At 40.8% G+C, this 21,637-nt stretch overlaps 1 protein-coding gene across 2 annotated transcripts in view; it reads right to left on the bottom strand.

Moving 5' to 3' along the window:
* Positions 1 to 2,406: 2,406 nt before the first annotated feature.
* ERAP1 (endoplasmic reticulum aminopeptidase 1) overlaps positions 2,407 to 21,637 on the bottom strand; it is a 35,326-nt gene continuing 16,095 nt past the window's right edge. For both annotated transcript variants that reach the window (XM_006118688.4, XM_006118690.4), the window contains exons 8-19: positions 19,563 to 19,694; positions 18,868 to 18,999; positions 18,627 to 18,710; positions 17,589 to 17,746; positions 16,441 to 16,520; positions 15,710 to 15,893; positions 9,617 to 9,773; positions 7,836 to 8,020; positions 6,743 to 6,904; positions 5,705 to 5,845; positions 5,508 to 5,589; positions 2,407 to 3,326 (exon numbers count right to left, since the gene is read on the bottom strand). In XM_006118688.4, coding sequence (XP_006118750.2) covers positions 3,183 to 3,326; positions 5,508 to 5,589; positions 5,705 to 5,845; positions 6,743 to 6,904; positions 7,836 to 8,020; positions 9,617 to 9,773; positions 15,710 to 15,893; positions 16,441 to 16,520; positions 17,589 to 17,746; positions 18,627 to 18,710; positions 18,868 to 18,999; positions 19,563 to 19,694 — 1,641 coding nt within the window. In that variant the 3' untranslated portion in view covers positions 2,407 to 3,182. The remainder of the gene's footprint in view (positions 3,327 to 5,507; positions 5,590 to 5,704; positions 5,846 to 6,742; positions 6,905 to 7,835; positions 8,021 to 9,616; positions 9,774 to 15,709; positions 15,894 to 16,440; positions 16,521 to 17,588; positions 17,747 to 18,626; positions 18,711 to 18,867; positions 19,000 to 19,562; positions 19,695 to 21,637) is intronic.

Here is a 21,637-nt window from a genome sequence, read left to right as displayed (position 1 = left end):
CTAAAAGCAGTAATTTTAACATATTTAGGAGACTAAATACTAAGAACCTGAATATTTACTAACATCCTATTTTGAGATGGATTTTACAAAGGTTTCACTATTGCTTTTGTTTGTTTCCCAGAAGGCAAGCAAGTCCATATAGATACCAAGAAGCTATTTAAGTAAAATTCAGAATCTGTTAAATAGGTCATGCTAGTTCTTTCTGCGTACATAGAAAACAGCATCTGATCTGCAGAGACTTTTAACCGTGTGTCTCATTTCTCATAGTCTTGGAGGATCTTGACCTCGATATACGCTCTACTGTTCAAAAATAAAATTGATTACCTTTGTTTATCACAAGCAACTAACACTATTTAAACAAGTTATGGTTAACATGCCCTGAAGTGTTAGTGTCTTTATCTCTGTTAATTTCCTTTTTGGGGTCAATTACTCTGAGACTTATTGCTGTAATTCTTACATATTAGAGGAAAAACTTGATTTTTTTCTATTTATTTTTAGTTAAGAATTTCAAACTACATCTCTCCATGACATGTAGAGAGAGAGAGAGAACTTCAATTTAACATGTTTACAATGCAAAATTGCAAGAGATGCAAAATTCAACTGACATATTCAGATCTGTGTTTTAAACAGCTTGTCAAACATGTTTTCTGGTATGATTATAAATCTATTTTATAAATATTTACTGCAATAAAATTCTGTCAGTGAGTTCTTACAATGCATATTCAGAATTCCCATTGGTATGAATTGAACAACAGTGATCACAGGGGGTTTCCTAACAATTAATAAAGGACATGAAAATCAACAGCAAGCAACCTTTCCTACAGTGTTCCAAAACACTTTCACCTGAAGGGTACAAGATCCTTTATGAACATTAATTAAATAAGCATCACCACTTTGGTAAGATATCGGAGCAGAAATATCCCAGTTTTATAGATGGGACACTAACACCCTGACAAAGGATTGCCAGAAACCCAAACATCACACTTCTGTCTGAAGTTTCTGATACTAAATTTACTACAACTGACAAATCTTAGGGAAAACTAATGTGTTCACTTTCAGATTATGCTTTTGACAGCATTTTGTATACAGTCAGTTTCTCCATTTCTCAGCTTTGGGAATGCAGTGTCCAGAGAACACCATGGTCCCTGCCATTCTGTGGATCAGTGGCTGGGCCAGCCCTGGCGGTCAGGCAGAATGCTCACTGTACTTCAGCCTGCCGTGGCCACACTTTCAATCCTGAGCTTCCCCACTCACCTGAACCCCCTGCTCTGAGCCTTCACAACCTAATTCCCTGCCCTGAGCGCTCCACCTCCCACAACCTGCTGCTATGACTCCTGAATCTTCCACAATGCAACCTCCCGCCCTAACTCTTGCACCCCGCTCACAACTCCATCCCTTGCCCACTCCCACTACAGTTCCCTGTCCTGAGCACCTGACATTCCATCCAACACTTAAATTTATTACAGGTCCTGTCATATTGCAACGCCCCCACCTCTCCAAACTCACTGCCCCCAAGGTCACCTCTCATCCAGGGAAGGTTGCAATACAACACTACCTGTAAGAAATTTAAGTTACTTTCACCCTTACACTCAACAGCAAGAAGAACCTATTAATGATCATGCAAACAACTTCTGAAAGAGCCAAACACGCAACTTTGCTGTCCTTGTGTGCCTCACCATCCCTCATTTTTGTCTTAGGTTTGTAATTGGAGAAAAGGCCTATTATTATAAAAGAATCATATTTAGTCATCACTTTTAAAAAATAAATATTATTTTCAGAGAATTAACAATTTTAAAATGCACTTTCATTACGCTAAAGAGCTAGTTCAAAGCAAATAAAATTCCCCTGGCCTATACAAAAGTTACCGCTTATGCTGATATAAAATATTAAATATCACTGATCAAGTTAAACATTCAAATTCAAATCACATATCCTTTTATTCTAAGGTCATTCTAAGTATAAGATTTAATATAAAGCAAGTTAAATAAAGCACAATAAAGAAAATGCTCTCATGAAGCAATATCCATAATAATTATAAAAAGAGGAGATATGGAAAAATTAGGGTATGTCTACACTACCACCCTAGTTCGAACTAGGGTGGTTAATGTAGTCAATCGAAGTTGGAAATGAAGCCCGGGATTTAAATATCCCGGGCTTCATTTGCATCTTGTCGGACACTGCCATTTTTAAATCCCCGGTAGTTCGGACTCCGTGCCTGTGGCTACATGCGGCACGGAGTAGGTAGTTCGAATTAGAAAGCCTAATTCGAACTACTTACTCCATGCCACGTGTAGCCGCGGGCACGGAGTCCGAACTACCGGGGATTTAAAAATGGCGGTGCTCGGCAAAATGCAAATGAAGCCCGGGATATTTAAATCCCGGACTTCATTTCCAACTTCGATTGACTACATTAACCACCCTAGTTCGAACTAGGGTGGTAGTGTAGACATACCCTAAGATAGTTACTCAATTGCATTCTTCATTCCTCTTACTTTTGCAGTGTACTAATCTTAATTTAAATTGCAATATATACACTAATACTGTACACCGTGGTACGGGATACACTTAAACTCCTCATGGTGTTTTATATAAATGATTTTGATGGTCTGATAATATATTAAAAAGTAGGTGCTAAGAAATTCTCCCCCCTTCATAATTTCAATACATCTCCATGTTAAATGAGTGTGCCTATAAATATTCCAGTGCTGGGCTACCCTGAGCAGAAATTATTAGTCGTACCTAATTTTTGGTAAAGGGATACAAACTTTTGTGCCACCTCATCTGTAGAGAGTTCTATTTATAGTTCAGTTGCGCATTCACCCATTTTCTGTCATTTCACAATTTGTTTTTTCCTCAAAATAGAACTGCAAATCCAAATGTTTAGAATTCAAATCCCCCCCCCCCCCCCCAGTTTACACAGGCCAGGTTGGGCAATTTTTATTGCTCTAAAATTGTGGATGAGGGTTTATTAGTAGATTGAAGGTGTGCACATACAGCCCTATCTTGCTTCTATTGTAATCAATAGCTAATCTCATATAAAGGAACAGAATAGGGTTCATGTCATCACCTGTGAGTAAATTTTATCACATAAAACAACAACAAAAGCTATAGATTCTTTGGAATTATCACTTTGTTTTGTAATTCACATTCAATATTCAAAGCCAAATGCAATAGTAAATTCTTCACAGGTTATTCTGTAACCATATTTTTATTTTTTCCAAATTTATGTCCATCCATCGTATATTTTCTTCAATGGTTTCTACAGCTTGTTGGATACAGCGGAGCTGTGAACTTTTTTCTTCCAGAGAACTGAAAAATCCCTTCACCTATCAAATAAAAATTTGAAATAAGTGCTTGATAAGTTACATTAAGAGGCAGTGTAACAAATGAATAAGTTAAGTGGCAAAAACTCCTGGTTTCCTGTGTGACTTACAGTGGTTAAGAGACTGTGACTATTTACATGAGAGCAGTTTCCTAAAAAAAAACCCTTCTGGCTATTGGTAAAATCAATGCTCAGTCACACTGAGGCCTTCACAAGGCAGCCAAGACGCAGCCATTTTAAAAATCTTTTCATTTAAATCAGTTTCCAGAGCAGCTTCAGCAGGATAAGCAACAGGGGATCATTTTAGAAACTTTCCCTAATGGGGAAAATCCAGTGCCTTGTTTTAATCACCTGCACTTATGGCTGCCTCACCACAACCTACAGCAAAGGGTTCAACAGGAAGCTGGGGCCTCAGTAAAGAAGCCCCTGTGGTAGCTCTTGTGCTCTCCACATATCACGCACATCGTCACAATGAAGGAGCCCTGCTGTCAGACCTTCCTCAGCCAATGATTATGTCCCAACTAGTGTTTTATGGGAAGGTCCCAACCACAGAGGAGACTGTGAAAAGATAATATAGTCTGTATAACAAGTTAGTAATAATGATAGACAAATGCTACCAGAGCTCACTATACTACTTTCCTTATTACGGAGATGTGAGAATTCACTCTTTACAGAGTACGACTGTGGGAAAACAAGTCATTTTTATCGTTTATTGAATAGATTTATGTTTGTGTATATCCATATATCCAATATATCCATGCTTGGTCCTATAATAAAATCATATTGAAGGCCACATGTCTGCTGCAAGCAAACAAGTTCTGCAGAAAGTTCCTTGGTAGGGTATGTCCACACTGCAGAGTTTTTCCAGAAAAACAGCCATTTTTCTGGAAAAACTACACTTATGTCCACACTGCTATTGCGTTCTTTAGACAAAGTTGGAAAAACCCCTCTGTTCTGTTTACAGCGGTAAACAAGGAAGGAGCCTTATTTGGAAAACGTGTGTGGACGTGGAAGAAACAGTTTTCAAAAGAAGAGGCCTCCAGGAAAAAGCCCAGGTGCCCTGGTGGCCACTCCATCCACAGTAATCACAACTGAAATGCGAGATAGCGTCTAATCAATGTGGACGCTATCTTTCGAAAAAGCAGATAGATTTTTTTGTTGTGCTTTTGCTGTGTAGACTCTCTTTTTTGAAAAAAAGTTTTTACAGAAGATCTCTTGTGGAAAAGATTCTTCCAAAAGAAGCTTACAGTCTAGGCATAGCCGTAGAGGGGAAGCTCCATTTAGAATTACAAGGGAGGCTCTTAATGAAGATTAAAACTATTAATATAATGAAATACAATAATGGTGCTCCCATTTTGCACATGCCAAAAAATTTTGTATTAACATGCACAGCTCCACCAGAGAAGTTGCTGGGGTGCAGATGTTTGGCACCTGTGTAAACTGTGCCCTTTGATACATGTAGAGGAGTGGGATGAAGTTTAAAATTATGGAATCAGAAGATAAAACTATAGTTGCATTGTGCTTCCATGTGCAGGAGAACTCTCTGTACTTGTTAACTAGGTTGCAGAGCACATAGAGATTGGTTAATATACTACATATCTCTTCACCTATCTAGGACGATGTGTTGTTTTTTTACCACTTCTATCAAGTTTAGCCTTCCCAGTTTTGTTTATACACTCTGCCATGATGCTCATCTTAATATTTCTGTACCTCACATGAATAAATATATATAGCTTCACAACATGCCTTTGAGGTTGGGAAATTCTATTACTATGTCTCAGATACTACCTGAGGCCCAGAAGCATTAAGTGATTTGCTCAAGGAGACACAAGAACTCAGTGTCAGAGCACACAAAACACCTCTCACCCTTGTCCCAGTCGAGTGTTATAACCATAGGGCCACCCTTTCCCTTACAATTGGTACATACTGCTCTCAAACCTGCAACTCTTATAACACATGCAAGGGTTGCTACAGATACTACTTCAGTGTTTACTAATTTCCAATATAGATACACAATACTTAATCTTAAATTATACCCACAAATTATACCTAACATTTTCACAAACCCATTTCTGCATATAAAACAGACTGGCATTTCCAAAGGAGTCTAAGGGAGTTAGTCATCTAACTCTTTTTAAGCAGCTCTGAAAACCCCAGTCAGAAAACACTATCTGAAAGATGCTACCTCTGCAAGCTGTTCCTTTGTAGAATATTGATTTGTCACTCCAATTACCATGTGCGCTAAAGAAGGTGATCCAAGCTCAAACCTGGCAAAAAAGCAAAAAAATTACCAAAGATTTATTAAATGGATGATTTAATTTAAGATAAACATGTAAATATAGCCAACATACGGGTCTGAGTAAAATTATCTGTGCAACTTACTTTTGTACAAGTTTATTCCAGTTTTCCTTCAAAAATGTCCATGCTAGATGATAGCCAGATGGGTTTTTAGCAACATATATAATGATATGTGGAAGATCCTGAGTTTTTACCACATCACCCAGCAAACTTTGATCCATTATCCTAAAAAATCCAATGATGGAAATGGAAAGGATAAGTAGACTGTTAAGTGTTAATCTGCTTGTCATCTCTGCCTATCACCTTGGCTAATCACTATAACGGTCTTACTTTCAATTCAAATTTAAGACAAAATTTGCTTGAGCAAAAAAGACTTCCGAGCCACCTGCAGCACCCTAGTCCCATGAAGTTCATCATGAAAGTAAAGATTATGTCCATTTCTGGAAATCTAGAATCAGGATAATGTCTTTAACTTTAACATCTTACATTGTGAGATCTCACCATTAATGTGAATCTCTGATGTCCTGAAAAAGAGAGAAATATCACTCCCTTTTTGCAGAGAAACTGAGGTGCTATCTATATAATTTTTGAGTGCCTCTTGGTAGGAAAGAGGGAGAGGGAGAGAGATAAATGACTTGTTCAGTTTCAGAATGCAAATCAATGGCAGAAATGTTGGCCTTACAATTCCTAAATATTCCTTTCCTTCCATGATGCTAAAAGGAGAGGAGAGACAACATGTATTGATTCTATCTGGAGCTCTCTAAAAATATTGAGGGACAACGTTTAAGAGTCAGTCCTTCTTCTATGCATAAGACATATAAAGCAATACTGCAATTACAGAAACTTTAAATACAGAAGATAATCAAGTGACTTAATAGACTCTTGTTTGTCTTTCTCCAGCTGATAGTTGAAAATGCAAATGTATGTGTGTGTGTGTGTACCAGCCTCTTGTGTAGAATTTAAAATTGCAACTTCCCATTCTCTTCTAAGGCATTTTATAATACTGTACATTGAAGATGCTGCAAGAGTTCTCATGGCTGTAGTTCACATCTGACCCAAGTTTAATTCCTTCCTTTACACTCCCATACAAATACTTCCTTCGTAAAACAGTAAATTACTCACCACTGAAGTTTGTCCTTATTTCTGGTAATACTTAGAGCAACTTCAATCTGATTTCTCTCAGTGTTGAACCAAGGTAGCCTATATTTACTAAAAAGGAAGTCCCAACCTTCGACTGTCTGGGCTCCAACAGCATATACTGCAGTTTTAACATCACTGGGCAACCTGCAACGAATTGAACACCAGGTTAATCTCTGCTTCATATTTCCATTGTGATGATATTTGCATTCTGAGTCACCATTCCACTATATCAGTTTTACACCAAGGAACCATTCTGGTGTAACCAAATGGTGAATTAGGCCTTTAATTTTTCTTCTGTCCCTATTAGGGATTCCTAAGTGTTCCCAGAGGAGGAGCTTACTTTCAATCTACTGAAATGTCCTCGGATTTATTGTTGCTACACCTCAGTAGGAGGCACATGCTACTTTAAATTTAGGAGATGTGAGTTCAAGTCTTATTCTAGAGGATATCTTGTTTTGCCAAGGAAGAGTTTAAGAGTAATTAATCCTTCAGAGATGCTTACATAGTGGCCCATGTTTACTTTTGATCTCTGTCAGTATCCCTCTCCCAAGGATGGGTGGCAAATTTTTTTTTTTTAAATTGGGCTTGTTTCATCATGTGGGCGTTTTCACTTTGGAGAGACTAGAAATGTTGGTTTTACTTGATTTACGGTAAACTCTGATTTGTTAAATGAGAGGGTACAGAAACAAGACAGGTTGAATCCAAAATATTAGTGAGTAACAGGCAACCTGAAAGTATGGTGTGAAATAAAAATCCTGTAGCCCTTCTTTCTTCATTATAAAAAGCATAACAAAAGGGGCACAATTCTAACTTCTATTTTCCCTTTCACCTCTATTAAATAAAGTTCCAAAGTACAAGGTGATCTATGAACTGTCACTGAGTACACAACAGCTGTGAAGACCAGATGAAATTGAGAATCTGAATCTGTGAGATGAGAAAGTACTAAAAAAAGGTTAATATTTGGGTTCCTGAAAGTGCTGAAATTTTATTAGTAGATCAGTTCACCGGTACTATAATCAAATGGGAAAACATTAATTCATCTTTCACCACTACTGAATTTACTATGAAAACAGACCGTAAAGTTCCATTGGAGTCCTTCCATTTCAAAAAATATTCTTCTGCTTTGTCCACACATGGCTGGTATTTGCGCACACATGCAAACAGGAGGAGCGAACTGCGAAGCATTCTTTCAGACACTGAGCCTTCATCATTCCAGGTCTGTTTGTCAATTAGGTCTTTAAAAAGATTGACTATGTATCCCTAAATCCATAAAATAATAAAAACGTTTTATTTAACACACTTAAGTTACAAGTGCCAACCATAGTAGTACAGGTAGTAATGCATTTGAAGAGGCTGTATTTATACTTAAATCAACATCTGAACTACTTTCCTTTGGTTAAATCTTCCAATAAATCTTCAAACCCTTGCGAATTTTTAAATATTTCTATTTCACACATCTTATCAACATTTAGCTATAACTATCTTATTATCTATTCATTTCTGTTTCTCAGAAAATCATATTCTTGTGCACTCTAACCATCAGTCATTTTAATGCATCAGTTTTAAATATAATAGGGATGACAAGTGGTTTTATTGTTCATCTACTTCATCAGCTATGACCCGGATTCTACAGAGACCCTTGCTGTGCTCATGTAGCTGATATTCAATTGTCCTCTGTGCACATGCAGAAATGTGACTGGCAGCCCTCCATACAGAATCAGACCAAAACCAGCAGGGATCTCCAGAGATGTAAGGATCCGCCCATGTAAATCTGATTGCAAGATGGGGCCTACATTCCATAGGACCTACTGAATTCAACTTGGTGCTTAAAATCAGTGGGTCAAATCCATCCCTGCTGTAACTTCAGTTCAGACAGTGCTATTTGAGGGTTGAATTTGGTTCAGTAAAGTTAATGCAGTCAATACTGGAACATGCAAAATAGGAAGTAATCACATCCTTCCTAAATAATATAAAGTATACATTTAAATGTGATACTTTAGCAAATATAATACTGAACAAGACTAGCAGGAGTGACAAGACTGTCTTGTAGATAAGGTTCAGGTTCTATAAATCTGGACTGTGCTTATGCCTCAGTTCCCCAACTGTAAAATGGGTATAATACCTCTTTCTCCTACACTAATGCATTACAGTTTGTGAAGAGCTCATACTGTTGTGTTGCAGCCAGATACACAGCAACACTGGCATACCACTTGTGGTCACTGGAAGGACCACTGTACTTGGACTGTGTATTTGCTTCCCAGGTACATGCACAGAGAAAGGAGGATGGAATGGTGGCTGTATCCTTGGCAGCTGCAGGCTTTTCTGAACTGCCAGGATACTGGAACAATGGAAAAGCATTCCGCCATCAGGGAAAGGAGTTCACTCCTGGCAGCAGTTGTACTCCAGAGATTCTCAAGTTGGCAGTCAAAGTCCCATCTTCTCTTTCCCACCTTTTTATTGGTTTTACTGCAGTTGACATTTCATCTTGTCAAGTGCCTGCTCCTTCTGTTTTGTCTTATTGCCTTTCTCCTCCAGTGAGAGAGAGAAAGCAGGACTAATGGGGCTTCCAAGATAACCTCTGGAAGAACACTGCTTCCAGACCATAGCTCTAAACAGCACCATGATGACAACTTCCCCACCTACTCCCTGCCTTCAGCCAGGAAATGAATATAGAACGAGGGTCTGTAACAAAAAATATGTCTGAAAAATAAAATTTACATTTGTTTTGTACTATTTTATTTTAAAACCTATACCACATTACTGGCTCACTACCAGTAACTGTATTTTTTAAATGTGTGCTTACAGGGTATAACTGCTATTTTAGTGTTAGCTAGTTTTAGGGGTTTTCCATCTTACCTTTAACTGATTTTCTATATCATCCATATCCCTTTTCTCCATGAGCTTGTACATAAGAATCAGCTCATTCATACCTTGAAATACAGGCATAATTTGGGATTCATGTTTCAAATACAAAGATAAATCAAGAGCTTTAGAAATTGATAGTTTTCCAATACTGAGAGAGAGAGAGAGAGAGAGTGCAAGTTAATAAATAAAATTAAATTACCTAATTTCTACTTAATTTCTTTAGAATCCTGAGGTTATCATCACACAAATGGACAAGCCTAGAAACAAACTCCTGAAAGATAATTGTGGCTGACAAATGACATAAGACATGGTATCTGATATGGTAGAGGATGAAGGTTAACTTGAATTGATGGGTTATAAGGCAAAGGAGTTATAAGGAAAGAAACTAAGAAATTAGTCTTAGTCCGGGAGAGATGGCTGATGTTCAGGGGTGGAGTGTCTGTCTTTTTTGTAGCAGTGACGATAGAATGATTGCAGTTTCCTGGAGGACAGTACTGTATGAACTAGATTGTAAAGGGAGAGATATGTTCCACCAACTTTCCTTCTCATACATCAACAGCAATGAGGAATCACTTCCACCTTCTTCCTCCTCATATCCAAGCATGGGGAGGGGAGATTTATCTGTGCTGCAAAACGGGATGTGATGCTGGAAGTGCTAGTAATCTTTAGTGTTGCAGTAGGAGTACATTCCCAGTAAAAACTTCCCTTTCATAAGCTTAAGGGACAGATTTTAAAAGGCTCCAACTCTAGATGATACCTACAAGGGCAGGACTACATTAACACACTATTAGCACCAGTAGAAAGCCCCTTGCATGGATACAATTTCTGACCATTTGTTGTGCTGCCTGGAACAGCTCTTATGTTCTCAGATTTTCTACAGTTTGTTGAGGTTACTGTTTGGTGTGACTCAAAGTAAAGTAGCATGTCATCCAAGGCAACTTAGTTATATTTTGCAGAAATATTTGGAGCTTGCAAAAGAGGGTAAAGATTGGGCCTACAAATGCCCTTGAGATTCTTGACTACCATGCCAAAGACCTGACCCACAACAGGAAATGGTTCAGTACCTAAGTGGTGGCACACAGGCCTTTCCAGAGTGTAAACTGAGCTGAAGTGACAGGTTTGTGAAAAGTGAAATATTGCCCATAAAGGATTGATTGAAGACACCAAATTAGGTTTAATTGAAATTCTTTTTCTAACCCTCATTTTCAAAAGGCTGCAGATCAGGGCTGCTGGAATCCCTGACATCTGTTGACAGACTAATACAGCAGTACACAGACAATCCAGGAATTTTTTGAGAAGGTTTGGGATAACTTCCTGGTATAAGTGCTGAAGGAACTGACCAGGGCATGTGCAGCTTGACCTGCTGCTCACAAATGGAGCAATTAGTAGAGGAAGTACATGTGGGTGGCAAACTGAAAAGCAATAATCACGAGATGGTCGATTTCAGGATCCTGACCAACGGAAGAAAGGAAAGCAGCAAACTGGACTTCAGAGAAGCAAACTTTGACTTCCTCAGGGAACTGATGGGCAGGATCCCCCGGAATGCTAATATGAAGGGGGAATGAATCCAGGAGAGCTGCTAGTATTTTAAAGAAGCCTTATTGAAGGCACAAGAACAAACAATCCTGATGCTCAGTCAGAAAAGCAAATGTGGTAAGTGACCAGCTTGGGTTAGCAGTGAAATCCTTGATGAGTGTAAACACAAAAAGGAAGCTTACAAGAAATAGAAACTTGGACAGATGACTAGGGAAGTGTATAAATATATTGCTTGAGCATGCAGGGATGTAATCAGGAAGGCCAAAGCACAGTTGGAATTGCACCTAACAAGGGATGTTAAGGAAAACAAGAAAAGTTTCTACAGGCATATTAGCAATAAGAGTGTGACCAGGGAGGGTGTGGAACCCTTACTGGATGATGTCACCCGATGGTCAGGGCAATGTGTGCGTGCGCGTCACACCCAAGTCTTCAACTGCTGAGACGCAAGGTCTCGTTGCAGCGGGCAGCCTAGGAGGCTGAAGGGTGCCCCGAGAAGTTTAACATCCGTGTCTTTACCGCTAGGACCGGGGTTCTGTCGCGGCGGGCAGCCTACAGGATGACAGATGCCCCAGAGTTTAACGTCCGTGTCTTTACCACTAGGACCAGGGTCCCGTCGCAGAGGGCAGCCAACAGGCTGACAGACGCCCCAGAGTTTATAGGAAGAGCTTATTACATCTCCGATTTTAACGGCTAGGATACAGGATCCCTTCGCAGCGGGCAGCCTAGGGAAGACTGAGAGATGCCCCAATGGATCTGTCCTCTGGAAGCGACACGATCCAAATGTCCCAGCTCTTCCTATATCTGTCCCTTATGACCAGCTGAAGTTCTTTTAAATTGTGCTTGGTTCTGTTACAGCAGCTGAAGGAGTCAGGTTAAAACTTAAACAGATACAGGCTTATTAAAAAGGCTTATAAATCAAATGGTTACAAAGGCTATTGCTCTATTTCTTAACTGCTAGTAAATATAGATCTTAAAAATGGTTACAAAGAAAATAAAGATAGAAAATAGAAATAATGGTACCAAGTGACAGCTTAATCTTTAAAGAGCTCTAAGTCTATGTATACACTTAAGACAAAGGACACATCCAGGTACAATTTTTACCCCCTTCTGTGCCTCTCAGCTCAAGCAAGTCAAGCCAGGGCCGGTCCCTCAATTCCTAGGAAAGACGATTACGAGGTGGGCCCCGTGGACCTCGGGAGGTCAATCACCTAACCCGACCAGCAGATACATGGTAGATTGACACTCAGAGTAAGTGTGCTGCTGGACCCATCTTTATACCCATAGGGGCCCATATCCTCTTTATTATCTAAAGATAATTAGCCAAATTGTGTTGGTTTGTCTTTGTGATGCCAGTTCTTACAAGCAAGTTTCAACTTAATTTACACTTGCAAGAGAGATAACTAAATTGTGAGGACAGGCAGTCCCCGACTTACGCGGATCCGACTTATGTCGGATCCGCAGTTACGAACGGGGTTCGCCCCGGAGGACACGGACTGCGGGACCTCGCGGTCCTGCCGCCCGTGTACTCTGGGGCTTTCTCCGTGTCTCCCTGGTCTGCAGACCAGGAAGACACGGAGCAAAGCCGCGGAGGGGCTCGGGCAGCGGGGCAGCCCAGGCATGCCTGGGCTGCCCCGCTGCCCGAGCCCCTCCGCAGCTTTGCAAAGCCTCAGGGAAGCTGGCAGCGGAGCAGCCCAGACGCCCCGCAGCTGTCCCGGTGCTGGCGTCCTCAGAGGCTTTGCTCCCCGTCTCCCTGGTCTGCTGGTCTCCAGCAGACCAGGGAGACGGGGAGCAAAGCTGCAGAGGACCCAGGCGGTGGGACTGCGGTGCGTCTCGGTCCGCCGCCTGCGTCTTCCTGGTCTGCTGGAGTGGAGGGGGTGCAGCTAGTACGGCCCCCCCCCCCCCAGCAGAGTAGGCTTTTCTCCGGACGCCTGTGGCAGAGCAGCTGGGGCGCTGCCGGTTGGTTCTGCAGTGCCGCTCTGGGCGCTACTGGACCAACCCGGCAGCACTCCAGCTTCTCTGCCCCAGGCATCCTGATTCAGCCGCTGCTGGTCAGTTTCAGCAGCGGCTGAATCAGGACGCCTGGGGCAGAGCAGATGGGGTGCTGCTGGGTTGGTCCAGTAGCGCCGAGGAGCAGCGCTACTGGAGCAACCCAGCAGCACCCCAGCTGCTCTGCCCCAGGCGTCCCCAAGTCAGCTGCTACTGAAACTGACCAGCGCTGACTACAGGAAGGCCGAGGCAGAGTTGCTCTGTCCCGGGCTTCCTGGAATCAGCTGCTGATCAGTTTCAGCAGCAGCTGACTTGGGGATGCTTGGGGTTCTTAAGTTGATTCTGTATGTAAGTCGGAACTGGCGGTCAGTTTCAGCAGCGGCTGAATCTGGACGCCAGTTCCGACTTACATACAGATTCAACTTAAGAACAAACCTACAGTCCCTATCTTGTACGTAACCTGGGTACTGCCTGTACTGGACATTCTTTACTGGGCGGGAAGATTCCTCCCCCCGTGGACAGTGTGTGTTCGTATCAATATAGGTTTCAGTCAAGGGCACTCCTTGGCAGCCTCTTGGTCAGCAACTGGCATATTTCTGTTTACAGCCATCCAGGGTCACAGCAGCCTGCATATCCGGGCCTTCTGTTCAAGACTTTTACTGCTCTGTGTGCCCTGTATGCTCCAGGCAAGCAAAAATGGATGTTACAGGGGGGTTCCTGTCTGGCTACAGATGGGGGAGGTGAGGTAACCTAGTGACAGATGATGTGGGAAAAGCTGAAGTAATCGATGCTCTTTTTGCCTCTGTCTTCATAGACAAAGTCAGCTCCCAGGCTACTGCATTAGGCAACACAATATGGGAAGGAGGCGAACAGCTCCCAGTGGAGAAAGAACAGGTTAAGAACTATTTAGAAAAGTTGGGACATACACAAATCCATGGGGCCAGATCTAATGCATCTGAGGGTGCTGAGGGAGTTGGCAGATGTGATTGAAGAGCCATTAGTATTATCTTTGAATTACTTCATGGAGATGGGGAGAGGTCCCAGATGACTGGAAAAAGGCGAACACAGTGCCCATCTCTAAAAAAGGGAAGAAGGACAATACAAGGAACTACAGACCAGTCAGCCTCATCTTAGTCCCTTGAAAAATCATGGAGGGGATCCTTAAGGAATCCACTTTGACACACTTGGAAGAGGGGAAAGTGATCAGGAATAGTCAACATGGATTCACCAAGGGCAAGTCATGTCCGACTAACCAGATTACCTTGTATGATGAAGTAACTAGCTCTGTGGACACGGGGAAGTCAGTGGATATGATACACCTTGACTTTAGCAAAGTTTCTGATACAGTCTCCCACAGTATTCTTGACAACAAGTTAAAGAAATATGGATTAGATAAATGGACTGTAAGGTGCATAGAAAGCTGGCTAGACTGTCAGGCTCAATGGGGAGTGATCAATGGCTGGTTGGCGGTCAGTATTAAATGGAGTGCCCCAAGGGTCAGTTCTAGAGCTGATTTTGTTCAACATCTTTACTAATGACCTGGGTAAGGGGATAGATTGCACCCTCAGCAAGTTTGCAGATGACACTAAGCTGGGGGAGAGGTAAATACGTTGGAGGGCAGGGATAGGCCAGAGTGATCTAGACAAATTGGAGCATTGGCTAAAAAATATCTGATGAGGTTCAGAAAGGACAAATGCAGAGTCCTGCAGGTAGGAGGAAAGAATCCCAAGCACTGCTACAAGCTGGGGAAAGACTGGCTAAGCAGCAGTTTGGCAGAAAAAGACTTGGGGATTACGGTGGATGAAAAGTTGGATATAAATTGCCCTTGCAGAAAAGAAGGCTAACGGCATATTGGGATGCATCAGGAGGCGCATTGCCAGCAGATCTAGGTAAGTGATTATTTTCTTTTATTCCACACTGGCGAAGCCACATCTGAAGTACTGTATCTAATTCTGGGCTCCCCATTACAGAAAGGAGGTGAACACACTAGAGACGGTCCAGTGGAGGACAACAAAAATTATTAGGGGGCTGGAGCATATGACCTACAAGGAAAGGCTGAGGGATTTGGGCTTGTTTAGTCTGCAAAAGAGAAGACTGAGGGGGGATTTGACTACGTGAAGGAAGGTTCCAAAGAGGATGGCAAGAGGCTGTTCTCAGTAGTGACAGATGGCGGAACGAGGAGTAATGAGGTTTTTAAGTCTGGACTTGTCAAAGCCCTGGTTGGGATGATTTAGTTAGGGTTGGTCCTGCTTTGGGCAGGAGGTTGGCCTTGATGACCTCCTGAGATCTCTTCCAGTCCTATGATTCTATGAATCCATTGACTACATAAGATCAGACAGTGTTTTGATCATAATGGTTGTATTTTCCGGTTCAGTGTATGTACTCAGTTACATGACTCCACTGAAGTCAATGGAAGTATTCCAGATTTGCATTTCTAGAAGCAAGATCAGACTCTTATCCCACTCTTAACAACAAATTATACAGACTAACTGTTTACTTCTTTAGTAACCACAATCTGAACTCTGTCATTTGCCTTTTTAAGACTCAAATAGTGTGCCTTACCTCACAAGCTGGAATACATTGTTAATGAGACTTGCTCTATCATTGCTGCTAATTGCTGTATGGTTTTCTTTTAAAAGGCTAATGAGAGCATCCCATCCATCATCTTCATAGTGCACAATGTAATAACCATTCATTCCCACATTGAATTTTATCCATTCCACCTCTTCTGGGAGAATGAGGACGTCTGCAAACAAAACAAATCGTAACTCCATCCTCTCTTATTGATTTGAGCACTATCTAATGATAAGACTGCAATGAAATGGATAACGAGTTCAGCAATTGCAAAGTCCATTTCATACATTAAAACTGGACCAAAATAATTCTAATACAATAGTGAACACTGGTCTTGGTCTCTTTTTTCAGTGGCTTAAAAAGAAGAGATATAGTTTCTTGAATACATTAAGTGATATAGCTCAGTAATCTCATTATAAAAGAGTCTGTCCATATTTCTACTACAAAACCCAATTTTTCCAGTTATAATTCAGCTGAGTTATAATTCAGCTGTTTTACATCTTATCTGCTAAAACCTGGCATTCACTTGTCCTCCTGGACCATTCTTTTTTAAAAGGTGAACTGAACTGAGATCTGCAATGACAAAAATAAAAGGTAGAACTCTTGTACTGCCAGTTTTATTGTCCTCTCAACAAAACACATGTAGCACTACAATGGCTAAACTTTGCAAACAGTGTAGCTAGTCCTTCAAATAGACTAATCACTCTAAAGTAAGTTACCTGTTTTAGTTGTCAGCAAAAATCTTTGCACGGTGTCAGATTTACTAGTGATGTATGTCAAGGGAACATGCCACAAGAACCTATTGCCAAGCAAAAATAGTTATTTTAGTGACAGAATATTTAATTACAATATCTCTTTTAGAGAAGGCCAACCTTCTCTAAAAGTAATGAGCTATACTGCTATGTTGGGGGAAAAGAGTCAGAAAGGACTCTGGAACACATGTGGGGAGTATGAGGAAGTGAGACATATGCAGACTTCATCACTTTCTTGGCTGAGACAAAACCTGACCATCTTCTTGTCACAACAGTCTCAATCTCAACTTAAAATAAAACTGTTCTAGAAAGCTCAGATAAGACAATTTTATTTCTATGAAGTAGTTATTATGGAACTCAGTAACAGCTTCTTCACACTAGGGATGTAAGTGAGTAGCTGACAAACCTAGGCTTATTGGTTAACCTAATCGACTACTCTTCTCCCCCACCCCCGTCCCCTCTATATCACAGGCAGCAAGGGTGGGGAAGCAGGATCTGGTGCTGGGGGAGCTGGCTTAACAGCCGGTTCCCCCCAGCACCATCTCTGTGGTGCTGTCTGCCGCCCCCCCTCCCCTGCTGATAGAGGCAGCAGTGCAGTGGGGGGTTAGAGAAGGCTGCTGCGAGGCCACTGTGCACAGAAGTTGCTTTGCAAAAGCCTTCCCTGCTCCTTCCCTCACAGCAGCTTTTGTCCATGGGGAGCTCGGACCCCCACAGACAGGGGCTGCTGCCACCCCGCGCTGCTGCCTCTGTATCAGAGGCAGCAGCACAGGGTGACAGGTAGCCAGTCTGTGTGGGGAACTGGTTTTCAAACTGGATCCCGCCTAGCACCCTGTGCTGCTGCCTCTGATATTGAGGCACCAGTGTGGGGTGCCAGGTGGCCAGACTGTCAGCCACAGCCCTGGGAATGCATGCGATAAGTTGACTATTCTATTACCTGTTAGCTAACATCCCTACTTCATACTGCATGAGTTTTCTAATAAGCAATGACAAAAATTACATTTTGTCCCTTTTAAGAACAGCAGTTACAGTTACTACATTCAGAATAGACTGTCACTAATAATAGTCCAGTTTGCACAGACTTTGATGAAGAGCATCATTTGCTCATTTTCTATTACCCTGTTGATGAAGAAGAATCTGATCCCTTCATATAGTGCTCTTGCTGCAGATGGACGTTCTTCCCTTTTATCGTGACAGTTACTAGTGGGAAACCCTTTTGTAAAGTCCAAGTGTTCATCATTGTTGTCACATCAAGAATCTCTCTTCTGGTCCAATGCTGATTTATGAGGCAAAAACAAAATACATAAGAACAGAGCTATGATGAAATATTCTAGCAAGGAAGCAGAGATGAGCGAGTGGAAACTTCACAAGAGCTACCAACAGTTAACAATAGAAAAAACCAAATGTACAGGATCTACATAATGAAGTTTTGATTAAGGCCTGGAATATCATTACAACTCCTTCATCCTATGGTGGACAGAATAACCTTTCTATGCGTTTGATTAATACTAGTAATAGCCACTTTGTATTGGCATTGGCACCAATTGGCATTCTGTTCTTTAGGGGAGAGATTTTTGTGCCATCTCCTGGCTTTTGTTCAAGCAAGCATGTACTCAACAGATGAAATCCAAGGAAATTTTTCAATAGTAATGTAAAGTCCAGGCTGTCAGCAGTAACCAATAAACTTATATGGTATGTCTACACAGCAAAGTTATTTTGGGATACCAGAGGTATTCCGAAATAGCTACCGCATGTCTTTTGAACATGTCCGCTATTTCAAAATATAGTGGATGCGCTATTTCGCCATCCCTGTAAAACATCATTGTATGAGGAGTACAGGGTGGCTTGAAATACGCAAATTGCATATCTTATTTCGAGTTTTGGATGCTGTGTACATAAGAACATAAGAACGGCCGTACTGGGTCAGACCAAAGGTCCATATAGCCCAGTAGCCTGTCTTCCGACAGTGGACAGCACCAGGTGCCCCAGACGTGTAGACAAACCCATATTCTACCAAGTACAGTTCTGAAACACAATTGGCTCACACTCTCAGAAGAGAAACTACTAAAATGTGATGAAAACTGAGGAATTAAATGTTAGTGTACAGTAACACAGCAGACATATAAATAGTAACAAGTAGGAAAAAAGAAACTTACTGCACTTGAGGATGTCTGTTGGTTTCTGGCACAAAAGCTATCACCTTGTAGTTGGCTTTCATCAGTGTCACCCATAGGACAAGTCTGGAAAAATTAAATTTTATTTCCCTTTAATTTCACATTTATGAACAGTTAAATACACCTTACAGTGATTATTCTGTTCAGTAATATATTAAGTTTCATGGTGTTTTTTCACAAGAAGATACTTGGATACAAAAAAAAAATCCCAAGAAATACTTGCATGTGCCAGACTATTCCATAGATCTTCATTTTTTGTATTCTGATAGCTGTACTTCCGCAAATATTGTACAAGACCAGCTTTAAACACATCTGCATTCAAGTAATCCCTTAACATATTTAAAATACAAGCTCCCTGCAAAGGAAGTGACAAAAAATTTGCAAAACTAATCTTTAGATCATAAAATATAAAGTAATACATATTTTAAAAATAATATTATTATTAGCATTAGCAGTTATTTCTAAATTCATGGTGCTCTCCAATGGCATAATCTTATTTAGTAATACGGTACTTTGTCTTTCATTACCACTGCTTTCAGAGGTAGCGCTGGCTAAGAAAGTTAAATCTATTATTAGAATTATGATAATGCCTAGAGATTCAGGACCCATTGTGCAATCACACAGCAAAAAACAATACCTCTCCTGAAGAGCTTAAAATCTAAAAACCCCAAGACAATATTATGCTCATTTTATAGAGGAGGAAATTAGCTCACAATATAGTGTCTGCCTAAGAGTTTCATGAGTGAAACAGCAGGAATAATGCAAGTCACAAATGAGGTATGTTTACAGTAATAACACTGATGCTATCTATCTTCATTTAGAGTGAAATCCAGTGTCACCCCATGCTTGTCCACGAAACTTGCTTAACATTAAATTCACTGAAACAAAAAAATAAGGAAAAATAGTTACATAATTTACCTTTTCATATGAAACATCATCGAACATTTCTTGAATCTGAGCTGGATCTTCCACAGGAGTAGAAACAGGATGTGAGGAATTTAATGCATCCACCTCCATGGCATCAAAACACTTGCCTAAAAAATAATCTTCCTAATAAGAGGAAAAAATGTGGCTTTTTACTGAAGGCTAATGAAATACAGATGTAATATCAAATAGCAAAGGTATCTTTTAAGAAGTGGAAGTCCAATCCCAGTGAGATAAATAGAAAGGAAGATAAACACTGTCAAACCAAGTGTAAAAATCTAATAAGAAAAGCAAAAAAAGATTTTGAGGAACAGCTAGCCAAAAACTCAAAAAGAAATAACAAAATGTTTAAGTACATTAGAAGCAGGAAGCAAGCTAAAAAAACCTGTGGGTCCCCTAGATGATCAAGCTATAAAAGGAGCAATCAAGGATGATAAAGCCATTGCAGAGAAACTAAATGATTTCTTTGCTTCATTCTTCACAGCTGAGGACGTTGGGGAGATTCCTGAATCTGCACCGTCCTTTGTGGGTGATGAATGTGAGGAATTGTCCTGGATTGAAGTGTCATTAGAGGAGGTTTTGGAACAAATAGAAAAACTTAATGTTAACAAATCTCCGGGACCGGATGGCATTCATTCAAGGGTTCTAAAAGAACTCAAATGGGAAATTGCTGAACTATTTTCTGTGGTTTGTAACCTATCCCTTAAATTGGCTTCTGTACCTAATGACTGGAAGGTAGCCAACGTGACACCAATATTTAAAAAGGGCTCTAGAGGCGATCCGGGCAATTACAGGTCGGTAAGTCTAACTTCAGTACCGGGCAAATTAGTCGAAACAATAGTAAAGAATAAAATTGTGAAGCATGTAGAAGAACATAATTTGTTGGACAAAAGTCAACATGGTTTCTGTAAAGGGAAATCCTGTCTTAGTAATCTATTAGAGTTCTTTGAAGGGGTTAACAAACATGCGGACAAGGGGGAATCCAGTAGATGTAGTATACTTAGATTTTCAGAAAGCCTTTGACAAGGTCCCTCACCAAAGGCTCTTGTGTAAATTACATGGCCATGGGATAGGAGGGAAGGTCCTTTCTTGGATTGAGAACTCGTTAAATGACAGGAAACAAAGGGTAGGAATAAATGGTAAATTTTCAGAATGGAGAGGGGTAACTAGTGGTGTCCGCCAAGGGTCAGTCCTGGGACCAATCTTTTTCAACTTATTCATAAATCATCTGGAGAAAGGGGTAAGCAGTGAGGTGGTAAAGTTTGCAGATGATACAAAACTGTTTAGGATAGTCAAGACAGAAGCAGACTGTGAGGGACTCCAAGAAGATCACCAAACTGAGTGATTGGGCAACAAAATGGCAAATGAAATTTAATGTGGATAAGTGTAAAGTAATGCACATCGGGAAAAATAACCCTAACTATACGTACAGTATGATGGGGGCTAATTTGGCTATGACAAATCAGGAAAGAGATCTTGGAGTTATCGTGGACAGTTCTCTGAAAACTTCCACACAGTGTGCAGCGGCGGTCAAAAAAGCAAATAGGATGCTAGGAATTATTAAGAAAGGGATAGAAAATAAGACCCAGAATATCTTACTGCCCCTGTATAAAACTATGGTACACCCACATCTTGAATACTGTGTACAGATGTGGTCTCCTCACCTCAAAAAAGATATTTTGGCCTTGGAAAGGGTTCAGAAAAGGTCAACTAAAATGATTAGGGGTTTGGAACGGGTCCCATATGAGGAGAGGTTAAAGTGACTGGGACTTTTCAGTTTAGAAAAGAGGAGACTGAGGGGGGATATGATAGAGGTCTATAAAATCATGAGTGATGTGGTGAGGGCCGATAAAGAAAAGTTATTTATTAGTTCCCTAAATAGAAGAACTAGAGGACACCAAATGAAATTAATGGGTAGCAGGTTTAAAACTAATAAAAGAAAGTTCTTCTTCCCAGAGTGTGTAGTCAACCTGTGGAACTCCTTGCCAGAGGAGGCTGTGAAGGCTAGGACTATAAGAGAGTTTAAAGAGAAGCTAGATAATTTCATGGAGTTAGGTCCATAAAAGGCT

This window comes from Pelodiscus sinensis, chromosome 6 (genome assembly GCF_049634645.1).
Source record: "Pelodiscus sinensis isolate JC-2024 chromosome 6, ASM4963464v1, whole genome shotgun sequence".
NCBI classification, from domain to species: Eukaryota; Metazoa; Chordata; order Testudines; family Trionychidae; genus Pelodiscus; species Pelodiscus sinensis.
This window is presented reverse-complemented; position numbering and strand designations above follow the sequence as displayed.